The 16,445-nt window shown below is 38.6% G+C and overlaps 1 protein-coding gene across 1 annotated transcript; it reads left to right on the top strand.

Annotated features, from left to right (window-relative positions):
• Window positions 1-4,518: 4,518 nt before the first annotated feature.
• On the top strand, window positions 4,519-11,742 carry LOC120105443 (uncharacterized). Its single transcript, XM_089925636.1, has 11 exons — window positions 4,519-4,596; window positions 8,534-8,765; window positions 8,839-9,083; window positions 9,200-9,403; window positions 9,506-9,598; window positions 9,688-9,789; window positions 9,886-10,278; window positions 10,383-10,447; window positions 10,679-10,887; window positions 10,979-11,058; window positions 11,433-11,742. Exons 1-8 carry the CDS (start codon window positions 4,519-4,521, stop codon window positions 10,428-10,430), a joined length of 1,395 nt encoding a protein of 464 aa, XP_089781762.1. The 3' UTR covers window positions 10,431-10,447; window positions 10,679-10,887; window positions 10,979-11,058; window positions 11,433-11,742.
• The last annotated feature ends 4,703 nt before the right edge of the window (window positions 11,743-16,445 follow it).

The raw sequence follows: 16,445 nt of genomic DNA, 5'->3' as shown, positions 1-16,445 counted from the left end.
GGATATATCAATCTTTTGCGTTATAGTGCTTATCGATAATGTTGCATGGATTAATATGTTGCTACATTTGTCTGTGTAGGTCAAAAAATTGAAGGAGCCTCATACATGCTCATCTGTGAACAAGTGTGGCAACAAGATAGCTACATAATTTTGGATACGTGACAAGATGATTGATTGGACAAGAAAAGAGGGTGACCTGTAACCTATTAAAATAGGAAGGAGATTGTTACAGTTCCATCATCTTAAGCTTCTATATCATAGAGTTTGGTGAGGAAAGGAGCTTGCATTGTCCATGATTCATGGAATTGGGTAGATTTGTTGAGAGAATGGAGGATTTTATGGAAGAGCTTTTGAGAAGAAACCGAGGTAGTCTGCTAAAGCTAAAGTTAGATGTGGTTGGTGACAAGCATTACTTACACCACTTCTTTATTTCTTTTGGGGCTTGTAGTACGGGCTTCTTAGCCGGCTGTAGATCTTTTGTAGGCCTGAATGGTTACCACTTGAACAGAAAGTTCCGAAGTATGATGATGGCTACTATAGCACTTGATGGAAATAATAGTTTATTTCCAGTTGCCTTTGGTATTGTAGAATCTAAAAATGGTGATAGCTAGACTTGGTTTTTTAGATGTACTTAAAGAATCAATTGAAACTCTAGAAGATCTAATACTTATGTTAGATTGACAAAAAAGACTAGAAGAAGCAGTGAAATATATATACCCCGAAGTAGAACATAAAAAATGCATGAGGCACCTGCATCAAAACTTCCAAACAAAGTTCTTATGATAGTGGTTTAAAATCAAGGTATAGAAGGCTGCAAAGACATTCACAAAAGGTCAACATGATAATATCATGGATCAAATTAAGTAGGCTAGCTTGGAGGTATTCAAGTACCTTAGTGCTGAAAATATTAGTTTATGGAGAAGATCTCAATTTGGCATCACAACTAAGTGCCCGCACATAATGAACAACCTTTCATAGTCATTCAATGCTTGGATTTCTGAGGTTAGATATAGACCAGTTTTTGATTCATTCGATGTTGTAAAGAAAAAAATTATGGTGAAGAAGGAAACTAGAAGGAGAATGGTTGCCCACTGGAAGGAAAATTTAATTCCTATGCTAATGAAGTATATAAGAGAAATTAGCCTTAACTTAGTTATTTATGATGTCTATAGAACTAGTGATTCAAAGTAGAAATTGTGAGTACCCATATGGGTGTGTGTTTAGTCCCACATCGGTTATGCACTAGGTAGATCTTGGTATTTATATAAGACCTAATGGATGAAAGTTGATATTGGATACAAGGTGTTGCCTTCGAAGCTCTACCTAAAAAAGAACTAATGTGAATACACCAAAGATGCACAAATGTAAGCATTGTGGTGAGCTTAGGCATCATATAAAGACTTGTAAAAATCTAGTAGTGGATAAATCTCAAGTTTTAGTATCCTTATTATTTGCACCAAAGAAGCCTAGGAGTAAAAATCTAGTAGTGGATAAATCTCAAGTTTTAGTATCCTTATCTTTTGCACCAAAGAAGCCTAGGAGGTAACACATAGCACTAATCTGACTTAATGATGTTTATCCTATATCAATTGCTTATCACCGAAATATTGCGGCTTAAGGGAAATGGCTCAAGAAGAAGAGTGTCAACCATAGGAGATACATATGCAATGTTCATAGCACCAAGAGGGGGAAAAAAGCAAAGGAAGACCTTGCAAGCAAGCTAGAAGAATGGAAACTATTGATGGAGATGGTAATTCCTACCCACAATCTTGATTTGTATATGACTAGATATACCTATTCTCAACTTTGCACTTTATTTGCTTTCATGTTATTAGGATCACTGTTATAATTGTTATTAAACATAATTTGTTGGTTGATATAGAGTTAAATCTCATTCTTAGTTTTTTTTTTCCCTAATTGTAGATTTGATCTCATGTTTTGCTAGAGTAGCGGAGATTATGTTGGATCTTGATTTGATTTAGTTCTAGAATGGCAATTTGTTCTGTTCTACAATGATGAAGTCATGGTTCAGGAAGTTCTTTTGATTGAAGAAATGTGAATAATTTTTTCCTATGTATTTTTGCATTATGTGGATAAACAATATTTTCTTGCAATGAAGTTAAACTTCTCATGCTTTTGGTTGTTATGTATGAGCTGCAATTCTAATTAAGCAGCAATTCTAATTAATCAAGTAATTTCAGATCTTGCCTAGCTGAAAATTATTTATCAGCAAGTTCTTTAATGTTCAACTGGTGTAAAATGCTATAGCACCTGCTCACATTTTGAATGGAATATACAAAACCACCCTCAAATCCAAGATTTCTTCCTCAAGTCCAACTCCAACAGAATGTTGACCTGTCAAAAATGTCGACCAGAAGGGAGAGCTCGAAAATGCTACTGATTGACTTTGAAGGTCTTAGAAGGTTGGCGCTCATGACTGCTGGAAGGAAGTGCAGATGTCACATGGTGAAAGAATATACAAACTGCTGTTGTACCAAAAAAAAAAAAAAGAATATACAAACCCGACTCGCCATGATATTTCCCTTACACTGGCCGATTACAGGCCTTCTGAATTTATATCTAGTATTAGATCACGTAACTCCGGGGACACACAAATTCCAACATGCTATATGCAAGCTGCTTAATACATTCAGTAGACTACAGATGCAATATGTTTCCATAGATTAGAAAACAGTTTTATCTTTGATTCACATTAAATCAAACATGCCATTGTTTTTAGATGAGCTGACCTGGAAAAAGTAATACATATCCTTTGTACAACGCCTGTATTGACTCCCAAACCAAAATATCAGATGAGACTCTGATATTGTCTGTCTAAAAATAGCTCTAGCACTCATTGTGTTAACGCTGTAGTCTTGCAATGGCATCTTCAAAAGTTCCTCTGTTTGTTGTGGTTCTGTCCATTCAAAACATGCATGGAAACAAAAGAATGACTTGGCTGTGGGAATTGCAAACCAGGTAACGTGGATAGTGTTTAATCTTTTTCTTTCATTTTGTTGGTTTTTGGGCTTCTGATTGGTTATGTACGAAAACTAGGTACCATATGCTTACAGGAATGCAGATATAGAACAGGATCAATGCCTAAAAACTATTAGGACCGTGCAGATAGGTCAGATCAGAAAATGTGTGATGCTTATTATGCGCTAACTAAGAAACACTTTAACCGATAGAAAAATCATATTTACCCACATTCAGAATCTGTACACGAACACTATCTCACCAAGTATAATTTTCCTAACATCACTTGTTCTACAAGCTGCTTCAAGCTACAGCGCGAAATAGCTCAGTCTGGTCGCCTAGGCCAGAGAACCTGCTTTGAGTAAAAGCAATTATAAATAAAATTCAGGACAACTCATTATTTTCCAAGGATATAATGAAACTTCAGAGAAATTTAGATGATATCGGCATATAGCAAACTTTCATGTTTCCTCCAATGATTCACTAGTGAACTTTCACCACTAAGTGATTTTCTTTTTCTTCTCCAAGTAGGCAGACTGCACAAGTTATATAATTACCCAAAAGGACATGATAAAACACATTTAAGAAAAGTGGAGAAATGCAAAAATGGACTCATGGTAAGGAAAAGGCAAAGTTGACTTTCATTTCTTCATTACCATGCATGGAAAACCCAGTCATAAACAATTACAGAATTGATTACATTAAAATAGATTTTGTTTTCTGCGTGAATACCCTTCTAAATGTTGTGCCAACCTAAATGCTTTGGATTACTATTGTAATTGGAACTCTTTGGGTTTTAAGACTCCACCCTTTGTCAACTCCACTTTTTGACAAATTTTCAAATATATCCTGACTTCCCATTCCTTGTAACTCTACATCTATTCTTTTTTTCCCTTTTTTTTCCTACATCCACAAGAATCCCCCAGCTAGAGCCATCAAATCTAGATTGTGCCCTAATTTTTGTCTTTTTCCAAATACAGGAGATACTCTCCATTTCTTTTTATTTTTATTTGTTTTCTTTTTATTTAATTGGTGTTTGTTGACCTCATATGTGCATTGTACATGCACTGAAGTCTCGTTCAAAATCATTGAAACTCATGTTTAAAGGTTTTAGAACTTCCTATTATATTCATTGAGTAGTCATAGGATAGAGAATTCAATGGATTAATGTATTATTAGATTTCATTTATTATTTCAATGTATACAATCTTCTTAATTTGGATCCATGTTGTTTATACGCCATCTCAGCAATCTAGCTAGCAGCTGAGAGCAAACGCCATATGGATCAGGTTTGATGGAACCAAAGTAGATGAGGGTCATGTACTCTTGCTAAACTGGGTAATAGTTCAGCTGCGATATATTTCATTAAGTGAGAAGGCACGGGCTGAAAAAGAAGGGTTTGGTCATGGTATTGATAAGTATGACGAGAACTCAAGACTTGGTCATAATTAACCATAATACATTAGAGTAGATTGAGGCGATTGAAGTGGTCTCAGAGATACTCCCAAGTACAAGAATTCATAGGTCATAATAAAAGAGATGGCCAATATAAGCTATGTCAGGATAAGTAAGACCGATGAGATTATTGGTCTAACAGTTGATGCAGGGCACACTACAGTAAAAGGGGGAAACGCCGACGCTTAAATGCCGACGCTATTGAAAAGCGTCGGTAAATTCTTCTCCCGCGCTAAATTTTACCGACGCTTTTAGAGAGTGTGGGAAAATTGAGGGATTAGACGACGCTTAAAAGCGTCGTCGTAGACTGAAGCCAAACGACGCTTTAAAGCGTCGTTGTTGATGGCCTAAGACGACGCGTATATGCGTGGTTAATCCAAACGGTAAAACGACGCTTATAAGCATCGCCGAAGGCACCTTAAGACCCACCGTCCCGCAGACTTGCCCTAGCTACTCCCGAGCCCCCTCTTTCTCCTCCTCTCCGGCGCTGAAGCCACCGAACCCAGCGGCCTTCGTCTTCCTCCTCTCGGCGTTGCCTTAGCCCCCATCTTCCTCCTCTCCGGTGCGGATCGTCCGACTCCTACCTCCTCCTCCCTCCTCTCCGGCGTCGACCGACCGACCCCAACCCGCTCCGCCCTCCCGAGGTAGTTTTCTTCTCCTCCCTCCTCTCCCTCCTTCTCGCTTGTTCTGCTCCCCACCGTTTCTGTTCAACAGTTTCCCTCCCGCTTTCGGCAAGTAAAACGCTAGCCCTCGTGTTCCGTTCCTTCCACCGTCTCTCCCTCTTCAGTCCCACTCGTCGTGACCTCTCTCTCTCTCGGCTTCCATCTTTCTTCGCGAAATCCCTAAGAGAATTTTTAGGGTTTCGTTGCGCCCGATCCGGGCCGGCGTATGAGGAGGGGCTTCCATCCCGATCACCGCCCGGGGCGGCCGCCATTCCGGCCGGTGCTGGGCCACTTCGCTAGGGAATGCCCTAACGTGAAGTGAGATCTACCGTTGCTAATCCTTCCATCCTTTTTCGGCCTTTTAATTTTGATCTTTTTCCCATCTAATATATGTGTTCTTGGTTGCTGATGATGGGGTTTATCCTTTTTTTTTACATTTCTTTCTTTAAAAATGGATTCTGGAAATGGTTTTCCTTTCTCGTGTTTTGCTTTGGTTTCAATAGATTGTGGCTTATATTGGGCTTTTGTGCTGAGCTTCGAGGGAAAACAGAAATCAAATGGTCTATGTATACACTCTTTGAGGGTCTATCTCTTACACCCCTCTCTCTCTCTCTCTTCTCCGCGACCCACATATGCCTTCTGTTTGATTGTTTTGTTTCGTGTAGTTTGATCTTTGGTGTATTAGTTCTTCGTAATCTTTCTGGTATTTTGTTTTTGTGGCTATTAATTAATCAGTTATGTTCTTGTTTTTTTTTGTGTCTATTTTGGGGTAAATTTTGCGCAGTAAGAATTCCCCTTATTTTTTTTGTTCAAGTGAAGTGGATTGTTTTATGCGTGCCTTCTGTCTGATAGTTGTGATGAGATTGGCTCAAGTTTAGGATATTTTTTTAATGGAAATACGTAGTTAGTTGATTACATGCATATGCTGAAGGTGATGCCTTGCTTTGATTGTGGCTTGTGTCTTTGTGTTCTGCTACCTTTTCATGAAGTGCTATTATTTTTTAATATGGAAAGTTGGGGCATGGTGTTCTTTTGGGTCACTTGTCGACATGAGTGCTGTAAACCTGAGTACTGTTAAGTTGGCTGTGGGAGAATTCTCTGAAGCCAAACATAATTGATATCAGTCGTGGATGCCTTTTATGCTAGTATTCTCTGTTCTTCAGTTTATTTACTTGTTCTTCTTCCTGTTGGGAAAGATAAAATCCTTTTGAAGTTTATTGTATTGTTTTTATTGACCACATCATTTGAGCACTACAGGAAAATTGGGAAAAGGCGACCCTTTTTTGCCGACGCTATCCACAAGCGTCGGGAAAAAATACCCCAGGCGTCACATATCCTCACGCTTCAAAGAAGCGTCGGTGGCTACATGTGTATAAAGCATTTCTGTTGTCCCACCTACACATGTGAAAATTTATGTGTATAAATTGGATATATATACATGTGTATGCATGCATTTATGTTCATAACTCACATGGATGCTCTCAGATAAGCATATAGAGGTGCCATGGATCAGGAAATCACCATATATTGAAAGGTATGCTTAACTGTTCATGTTGATATGATTTTGTCTTGTACAACTCTATTCAGATGAAAATTGAGATTGCTCAAAAATTCAGCCGGTGTCCATCTAATTGTATATAATCATTCCTTTTGTTCTCCCAAAGTTTATTCTGCTTATTAGGTTTATCCCAAGTTTAGAAGCACATATAAATGTATCTAATATCATCTATCATGGAAGAAGCCAATGGTATATAATTATGTTTGGATGAATTTACTTGGTGTTAATTGTCTCTATCTGTATTAGTTCCTTTTTGACAGCCAATCCTTCCCATTAGGAAACAAGATGGAAATCTTGAACTCTTGATTGAATCTTGGGTGAAAATATTTTGTATTTTAATCTCGTTTATAATTTAGATAGTCTGCTAATTAATTATTTAGTTGTGGATTCTGTTGAATAGAAGCTACTGCTGACTTGTTATTCTTCTGCTCAGATTGGTAGATGAGCTTGTTCTTTTGTGCAAAGAATCTGCAGTAAGAAAGAGCCGTGAAGTTATCCGCAATCACATTTTACAATTACTGTTGTTGATTCAGAAGTAAGAAAAAAATGCCCTATTTATTAATTGTTTCATTTTACAAAGCATTTCTTTATACATTTACTTTATACACATGTGAAAATTTACTTGGGTTCTCATGCTCCAAGTAAATTTCTTGGGTTCTCCTGCTCCAATATACATTTATGACATGACACAAGAAAAGAATATGATATGGCACAAGAAGCCCACTTGTGCCTTTCCCTTCAAAGCAACTGCATTTAATGATATGCATTTAACGAGCAGAAATATCAATGGTCCTGGGTTCTTAAAAGATAAATTCATAAAAGAAAAAAAAAACACTTGACAGGAAGTATACATCATATGCTAATGCCATCACCAAAGCATGAAGTAACAGAGGACGCTTGGTTAATTTATTAATTTATTTTTTTTTAGGAGGTACTCCTTGTCATTTGCTGTCTAATGTTTTTAAGGGAATGCAATGAAATCTAGTATGATAAGGCTCTAAAGATCAATATAACTGAAAGAAGTACAAGGAATGCAACTTCAATGAAAGCAGATACAGATATGATGCTCCATTTCAAGGGATAGCTATAAATTCTTCCACTAAACTCATTTTAATTTCATTGGACCAATCAAACAAAACAACAGAGAAGTAGACAACGATGAGTTGTACCGAATTATAGATGTGATTATATGCATTTTGGAAATTATGTAACCAGCACATGCATTAGAGAGTCGTAGTTAAGGCAGTAGAGCATTCAGAAAGTTGAGTACAAAATGTTGGGTAATAAAGTTGATCCAATCAAATGAGTGTGGTAAGGATATTAAAGCTCAAGGTAATGCATGGTGAGAAGAAAAGGTTACAATGGTAGTGGGTGTATGATTGCAATAGTTGAGGACAAATGGAGAACAATTTATTGAAATGGTAAATGCATGCAGAATTAAAAAAAAAGGTGGTCCTTATATATGAGTGAACCTTAGCCTCATGTCAAAGGGCTAGAAACTAAAATTTGGCAGTCTAGGATAACAGGAAGTTATTGGAAAGGATTTTTAAAAGCCCCAAAAGCCAGCAGTGACTGGTGGTTATGGCTAGTAGAATTTTCGATAATAAGGTATAGACAGTAAATTACTTATTGCGCTTCTAAGACCTTACTTATGTGTATTCTATTATCATATTCCGAGTTCTGCTTTTTCCCACAAGTTCAGTTACCATGAAATTGCAGAAAATTAAACTATAGAACAAATCTAAAGCCAAAGTTCTTTTAGCTATCAACCAAAACCCTTTCACACTTAAATACCTTTACTGCAAAGATTCAAGAAGCCAATAGAATTAGAGCAATCAACCACCTATCCTTGTATGACTTTTGAATGTTCTGTTGTTAGAATCAAAAAATAAGGAAAAAACAAAAGGGAGACGATTCTTTTTTGTGCATTCCAGGTAACAATATACCTCGAGGGAGACGATTTAGAGATGTGGAGTTCCAACATTCTCAAGTGGGATCTACTTCTGAGCAGTCCCTGCAGTCCCAGCAGCCATGTGAGCACCAGCAGCACGAGTCAGGATCTCAGCACGAGCCTCCTGCTGATTGTCCGGAGGATGAGCTCCGGATCCAGGGTAATTCGATTTAAAGTTCATATTTTATGTTCATATTTGTCTTCAATTTTTTAAGACTTTTTAATTTTAATAGATGGACAAGGGACGGTGAGGACGAGACGGGGACCCACTCAAGCAAAGGATGTGTGGAAGCTTCCTCCGGGTGAGAAGATCATCATCCGATGCAACGAATTAGGGCAGCCCATCAATAGAGCTGGAAGTCTACTATCAAGCTTTTTAGGATCGGTTGCACGCAAGGGTCAGCTGTGTCCACTCAACTATACGAAGTGGAATGACATGCTTCCTTCGTATAAGGTTGAGCTTCTTAGACTTATACAGGTAATGAATTGAATTTATTCTTTTTAATTCGACACCTCCTGTATATTAATTTGTTTAGTATCATAATTTTATTTTAGATGTTTAATATTATTATAACATTCTGAATCTTGTTGTAGGATAAGTTTGTACTCCCTCCAGAGAGCCATGATTGGGTGCTAAAGTCCCTCAATCGCAAATGGAAAGAATATAAAGTAAAATTGAAGACGGACTTCAAGCGCGAGGGTATGACAGAGGAGGAGGTTGCTCGTGTGACTCCTCCTGATGTATACCCTCAGCAGTGGAGGGAGCTTGTTCACTACTGGTTTTCTGAAAGAGGACAGGTCACGTATATTGTTTCAATATTTTATATTATCTTTAGTATTAATATAGATTGCAAATATATACATTGAATCATATTATACTGTGTGCTTTTATTTTGGCAGACATATTCTAATATTGGCAGAGCTGCACGAGCATCTCAAGCAGTTCCTCATACTTCAGGCTCGAAGAGTTATGCGAGACGTAGAAATGAATTCGTAAGTTCTTTTGAAACTATTTGAAATTTTACTAACATATAGCACGTATCATAATATATAGTTTGCCAATATACTTTCCGTATGTGTAGATAGTAGAGCATGGAAGGGAGCCTGGTGAGGTAGAGTTTTATAAGATGACCCACACTCACCAAGATGGCAGCTTTGTCCGGGACGAGTCGAGAGATATAGTTGTATGTATTCATTTTTTGCTTTGTTCAGAATATTTTTTAAAAAAAATTTAAATTTTTTTAAATATTAATGTGACATTTTTTTTGAGAGATATATAGGAAAGAGCTACAACTCTTATTTCAGAGCGTGTCGGGGAGTCATCATCATCCGATGCGGCCAGTCGCGTCGAGGCTCAGGTCTATACCGAATTAATGGGCCCAGAACGTTATGGTCGAGTGAGGAGTTATGGTGTTGGAGTTACCCCCACTCAGTTGTCTGCAGTGAGCCGATATACCCAAGATGCTAGACAAGGTAGTAGCACTGCAGAGGTTTGTAGTCTGAAGGCAGAGATGGCACAGATAAAGCAGTCATATGAGACAAGGATAGAGGAGATGAGTCAGAGTCATAGGACCGATATGGAGGAGTTGAAGCAGAGCCAAGAGTTGAAGATACAATCTTTGCAAGATCAGCTTGACCATATTTCATCCTTTTTGCAGAGATTTGCTCCTCCGGTACATAACTAAATCTATTTGAATATTTTATGTAATTATAATGTATTCTTGTATGAGCGTGATGACTTTCGTATTTTTAGTTTCTAAAATATTTTTTTTTGTAGGTTGATGATACTTCATCTACTCGTAGAGATGATGATGCCGACCCTTGATACATATTGTAGATTGTGTACGTAGGAATTTGACTTGTATGTTTTTAAAATTTTGGAGATTCCTTTGATTAATCTTGTATGATGATCATGAGATCTTTTTTGAGCAACATGATAAGTAGAATCTATCAAAACCTATGTGCCTTCTTTCGCTTTCCTTCATTGTTAGAATGGAATGCAACATCCATTCATTTGCTTTTCTAATTAATTGCTGTGAGTTCATTTTGAATCATATTTTATTCTATGAGCAGGTCACTTGACAGCTAGGAGTGATGTCTACAGCTTCGGGGTTGTCCTTCTTGAGCTCTTAACAGGACGCCGGTCTGTGGACAAGATATTCTATATTTTCTGATTGTATCAATCTTTTTTCTGAATGGAACAGGCATGGAGGCAGGGCTTATGCTTTGTGATTGCCAGCTTGTCCCAGGATCACTACAGATTGGCATTTATGGACGACTTTGTACGTACGGATCACTTGATACCATTTTCAAATTATTGATCATATTGTTTCTTGATGCAAGGTTCTGAGGTGTACTGTCCTTTTCTTTCAGTGAAACTTAGCATCAAGTCCTTCAAGGTGCCAGAACTTTTTGTTGAGATTCCTCAAAATGCTACTGTTGGTTCCTTGAAGGTACATGATCCCCTAATATCTTTTTATTTCATGTTCTGCTTTGTTACCAACATTATGCACATTCTTTATTTTATCTGTTCCATTTGGTACAGACCAAAGCCTTTGGAATCTCGCATTGACAGGATTTTTATATTTTTATTGTATTAAGCTGCCTGTATTAATGCAATAGAAATCGATAACCCGATAATCTTATAATTGTTTTACTATAGCTGACAGGTTAGCATGTGAATTTGTGAATGTTACGTTCGTGGAGATTACTTAATGTTTTATGACTCTTAAAACCCTACTTCCTCAAGGCTCATTGTAGTTTTGCAGCACACACTTTCTATTATTATATAATCTAACCCAATAAATGGTAATTTTTGTTGTTGCAGTCGCAAGAATTCTTTCAATATCTTTTAGAATGTTTAATGACAATACTCGCCCGAGCAAGGAGCGGAGCAGAGCAGAGCTTAAGAAGACTCCGGTCTGTGGACAAGACTCGCCCGAGCAAGGAGCAGAGCTTGGTTGACTGGGCTCGCCCCAAGCTTAATGACAATATTGTAGAGATGATGATGCCGACCCTTGATACATATTGTAGATTGTGTACGTAGGAATTTGACTTGTATGTTTTTAGAATGTTTTTGAAGTACAATGTAATCAAATATGATAATATGAATGTAATCAAAGTTCTTGTTTGTGACTCGTATTTTGTTATATATGTGATTCAGTGTATTTGTTTTTATTGTTTTGTTAGAATTTAATGTACACAGAGTACTTAAAAATTACTTTCATAAAATTTTTTTTTTTAAAAAAAAAATTAATGCCGACGCTTATAAGCGTCGGGAAAAGCAACCGGAACGTAAAGTATTGGCACGCCTTTAATGACGCTTATAAACGTCGGCGTCTTAGGAAACGAACGACGCTTAAAAGCGTCGGCATAGACCGGTTAAACCCGACCCACGCCCAACCGGAACGTAAACTGGCACGTCTTTAACGACGCTTTTAAGCGTCGGCCTAACCAACCGTTATCGCCGACGCTTATAAGCGTCGGCGTCTTATAAAAGGAACGATGCTTAAAAGCATCGGCAAAGACCGACGACGCTTTTTTAACGCGTCGGGTTAAACCCGACCCACGCGCACCTGCCCGACGTCTGACCCACGCTTTGTGAAGCGTGGGCTAGGAATTCGCCGACGCTTATAAGCGTCGGTAGAGGCAAAAAAAACCGTCGGGAGTTATTCCTTCTTTTGTAGTGGCAACTATGCTCATGAACATACATAGTGAAGAATAACTAGCATTAGTTATCGGAATAGCTAGGAGTGGGGCCCAGACATGGTGGCAATTGTTGGAGTTGGCGCTGATTATTTTTTAAAATAAATAAGTGAAAATTGCACCTTGTAAAAATTCTTTGACAATCAAAATCAATGTTGTTTAACTTATCTTAGTTCTTAATCTACCTCTATCCCTAGCTAGATTGATCTCTTTCAAAATAGTGGTGTGATGGTGGCAAAACTTTTTGAAGGTCAAGGCATCTGGACTCACATTATTCTCTATCCTCCCTTTAATTACTATCTTTCCAGCAAATCCAGCATTAGTAGCATGTCTATAAATCCATCTACCTTTGATATTAGACTTGTGCTAACAAGATCTTTGGCACGCCTATCCCCTTTTGGAGGTGCGGAAGCAACTTAGCACAAATAAATTTTATGACATGCCTTTTGGAACATTGTGTAGTTGCCATCATTCTCTTACAGAAGGAAGACAAAAAAGTAGCTATAGAGAAAGTTGTCGGATTAACCCCGTACACGTTGCGACGATCGCAGCGGAAAGACACGCGCAGGGTTGTTCATCTCATGAACGTTCTATGGAACGTAGATTTCAAAAAAAAAATTAGAGTTCTCTAACTCGGATTTATGAAATCTAAAGGAAAGATTAAAATTAAAAGACTAGATTAATTTCAGATAAACTACAATTCCTAATTATATAAAATTTATAAAGATCTAATCTTTACCTTTGAGCGGATAGAACTTCATCGCTATCTGATGATCGCAGGATTTCTGGTTCTCTTGAAGCCGCGCAAGCGTCCGACCTTTACAAGTATCCACACGAGGTACAGATCGCTCCAAGATCTCACCGGGGTGCTAGCTCCCTTGCAGAGATCACCTTTGATGGCTAAATTTCTCTCCTTTAATCAACTCCTTGATCACTTTGAGAGGAAGAAGAAGGAAGATGACGAACATCGAAGGGGAGGAAGAAGAAGACGGCGGCTCTTCTTCTTTCTCTCTTGCTCACACCAAAGGGAAGGAGGGAGAGGGTGGCGGCAGCAGAGGGCTTCAATGCTATTATGCTTCACACCAGGGTCCTTTAAATAGGCATCTCATACTTATACAGACAAGAAATAATTTCAGAGATCAATAACTTCTTGATTCATCCCTCTAAAATCTGCAACATCTCTTACTTAATTCTATCACAACCCTTACTTAAAAGAGTTTGAAGAGAATCCAAGGGATGTGCTCATGCCATGTGGCAATCCGCGTGAACGAGGAGGAGGAGCATCTGAGCCCTCCATGTGGCATGGGACCTAACTAGGAAGGAGGAGGGGCAGACCTCCTTCTTTCCTTCTTTGCTCCACTCGGCATAAAGGAAGATTTTTTCCTAGTTTTCATGCATTGATTTCCTAATCTAATTAGGAATTATATGGTCCCACTTTATCAATTGAATTCTAATCCAATTAGAACCTAATGTGTCCTCCAAATTGATTTATATGAATCCTAATCCAATTAGGACTTGAATTGGACTTTATGAATCAAGTTCCTTATCTAATAAGGAGTCTTAATTAATTAGGCCTTCCCATCCTTATTCAATAAGGTTAAGCCTAATTTAATTAGGTCCAATTAAATCAATTAAATTGTAATCCAATTACAATTCCTTCTTCTTTTAACTTACTAACTCTTAGCGGGTTGATTCAATTGACAATCAATTTTAATTGCGATTCTAAATCGCTATCCAACCGTCGGAACGATCAAAACCTCTAATGTGTGTGACCCCATAGGTTCTATTCTGACTGGTAGTGAGATATATTATGATCCCTATCATAATATCATCGAAACTTTTTTCAATGGATGAAACGATTTCAACTCTACTCTTAGGGTTCACTGATCACCAAGTGAATGCCTTCGAGTCTCGCAATCCACTAGTGACACCTAGCAGCATATAGTGACAACCCAGCAGAACAGAAGGGATGAACCTCTAGGTGTAGTTAGCGTATGATACAATACCTCTATCATGGATCTTGACATGACAGAGGTTATGGATAACTCATCAAACCCATCATTTGTCTTATGTCAAATTTATTTGACTCAAGTTCGAGATTAGAAAACTCTTTTTCCAGAACTGCCCTGGCCAAGGTCTTTCGAACTTAGTCTCATAAATCACATAGGATCACTCCTAGTCTATCAAGATCGATAGATTCCATCTAGATGCAACCCTAATCCGACAGTAAAACTACTGTAGCCAATCTGCATCACAAGGACCCTTAGGACCCATGTTTACGTGCTCGTCAAACTACAGCAACCTTATCGTGATTAGCAGAGGCATCGCAGGTCTAAGTACTAATCATACAACTGCAGTATCAAGTAAGTCACTGACGAGTGGATAGACATCAAGTGACTTATTGCTTTGGTCACGCTCAGTATTCTTGTTCTCTAACAAGCACTTGCACAATCACCCCAATGTCCCCACACTATGGACTTAAGACTCGTCCATCAAAGAAAGTGATCTGTGCACTAATCTCATTGAATCGATCATCGTTCTACGTGATGATCCTGTTGGAAATTATGTCCTAAATCCAATCAATTGTTGATTGTAAATGTATTTGAATCAATTATAAATAACATGGTATTTATTCATCACCAGAACATCTTCACAAACTCCGATGTGATGAAGTCCTTAGGACTGCTTTGTGTAATGAAATATGATTTTGTCACACAGGTCCTTAAATGTTCATGACCGTATGATATACTATTAATAGGACGATAGTATTATCGGGCGTAGGTCATTGTGTATCATATTTGTTGGTTGTCTTCCAAACCAAAGAGTATAGAGATACTAGTATGGTATACAGGTGAATGGTAGTGTATGTTCACTGAACGTGACCAATTGACGGACTCTCTCTTGTCAAGAGTTGTTCCGAGTGGATATGGGTATATGTATCCTTTAGACCTGAGATTGCAACCGGTGGCTTGCAAGCAACTCACTGTACTTTGGTGCCGGACTACCTGAATTTCTAATCCAGCGACGAAAGGTTTCTGGGTCCAGTCAAGTACTTGTGGTAGTCAGTTGCAGATCAAGATGGGATTGACCTCCCTTAGAAATAAGGGTGAATGCCTTGTGTTTTCAATTAAGTAGTACCCTGGCCAGGGAAAGTCAAATCACTATCACTTGACTTATTGAATTGAAACATATTTCCGGATGGATCGTTTCAGGGTAGACAGACTCTAAACCCATCCTGGGCATTTTCTGGTCAAGAGGATGAATTATGCAGTAACCATAGTCCATAGGTTCTAGAATGTTGCTTTGCATCTATTCGGCCTATCCGGTCGTCGGGTCCCATTGCTAGATGGTTACTTCGATTAGTGCAGGAAGTGTTCTTGTACTACCGGCTTAGGTTCGAACCTGTGAGGTCACACGCTTAGAAGTTTCTGAATTGATCAAATGGCTGATTGACGATTGAGAATCGTCTAGAGGTAAAATAGTCAATGTGATTGACTGATTGCCCTAAGCAATTGTTGCTTGGAGAAGTTAATTGGTGATTAGATCACTGATTAGACTCAATTTGATTGAGTAATAGAGATTGGGCTTGACCAAATTCAAATATGATTTGAAGTTGGTAAAACCGTAATTGACACCAAAATTGGTTTGGTGAAAATGTCTAATTTGCCCCAACCAAATCAGATTTGGCTTGAGTCAAATTGGATTAAAATCAATTATGATCCTAGTATGACTAGGACTTCCTTCCCTATGTGGGACCCACATACTGTATGTGGGACCCACGTCCTGCCTAGGTGGGACCCACATACTGTATGTGGGACCCATGTCCTGCTTAGGTGGGACCCACATACTGTATGTGGGACCCACATCCCGGCCACCTCACCCCTTTGCATGCGTGACACGTGGCGGAGCAGGACACCTCTTTTGCTTGCATGCGTGACACGTGGTGGAGCAGGACACCTCTTTTGCTTGCATGTGTGACATGTGGCGGGCCTGGACACCTCACACTCCTCCTGATGTCATCCATGACCTCATCTGCCTCATGAGGTCATCCATGACATCGCCCTCCAGGCCACCTCACCCCTTTGCATGCGTGACACGTGGCGGAGCAGGACATCTCTCTTCCTTGCATGTGTGA

This window comes from Phoenix dactylifera, chromosome 9, assembly GCF_051530095.1.
Source record: "Phoenix dactylifera cultivar Ajwa chromosome 9, Ajwa_hap1_PhDact_Kaust_v1.1, whole genome shotgun sequence".
Classification (NCBI taxonomy): Eukaryota; Viridiplantae; Streptophyta; class Magnoliopsida; order Arecales; family Arecaceae; genus Phoenix; species Phoenix dactylifera.
This window is presented reverse-complemented; position numbering and strand designations above follow the sequence as displayed.

Coding starts and splice junctions, on each gene's coding strand:
- LOC120105443 (XM_089925636.1), top strand. CDS start 4,519: ATGGCCAATATAAGCTATGTCAGGATAAGTAAGACCGATGAGATTATT. Junction 4,597..8,533: donor TTGATGCAGGGCACACTACA/GTAAAAGGGGGA, acceptor TTCTGTTGTTAG/AATCAAAAAATAAGGAAAAA. Junction 9,790..9,885: donor ACGAGTCGAGAGATATAGTT/GTATGTATTCAT, acceptor AGAGATATATAG/GAAAGAGCTACAACTCTTAT.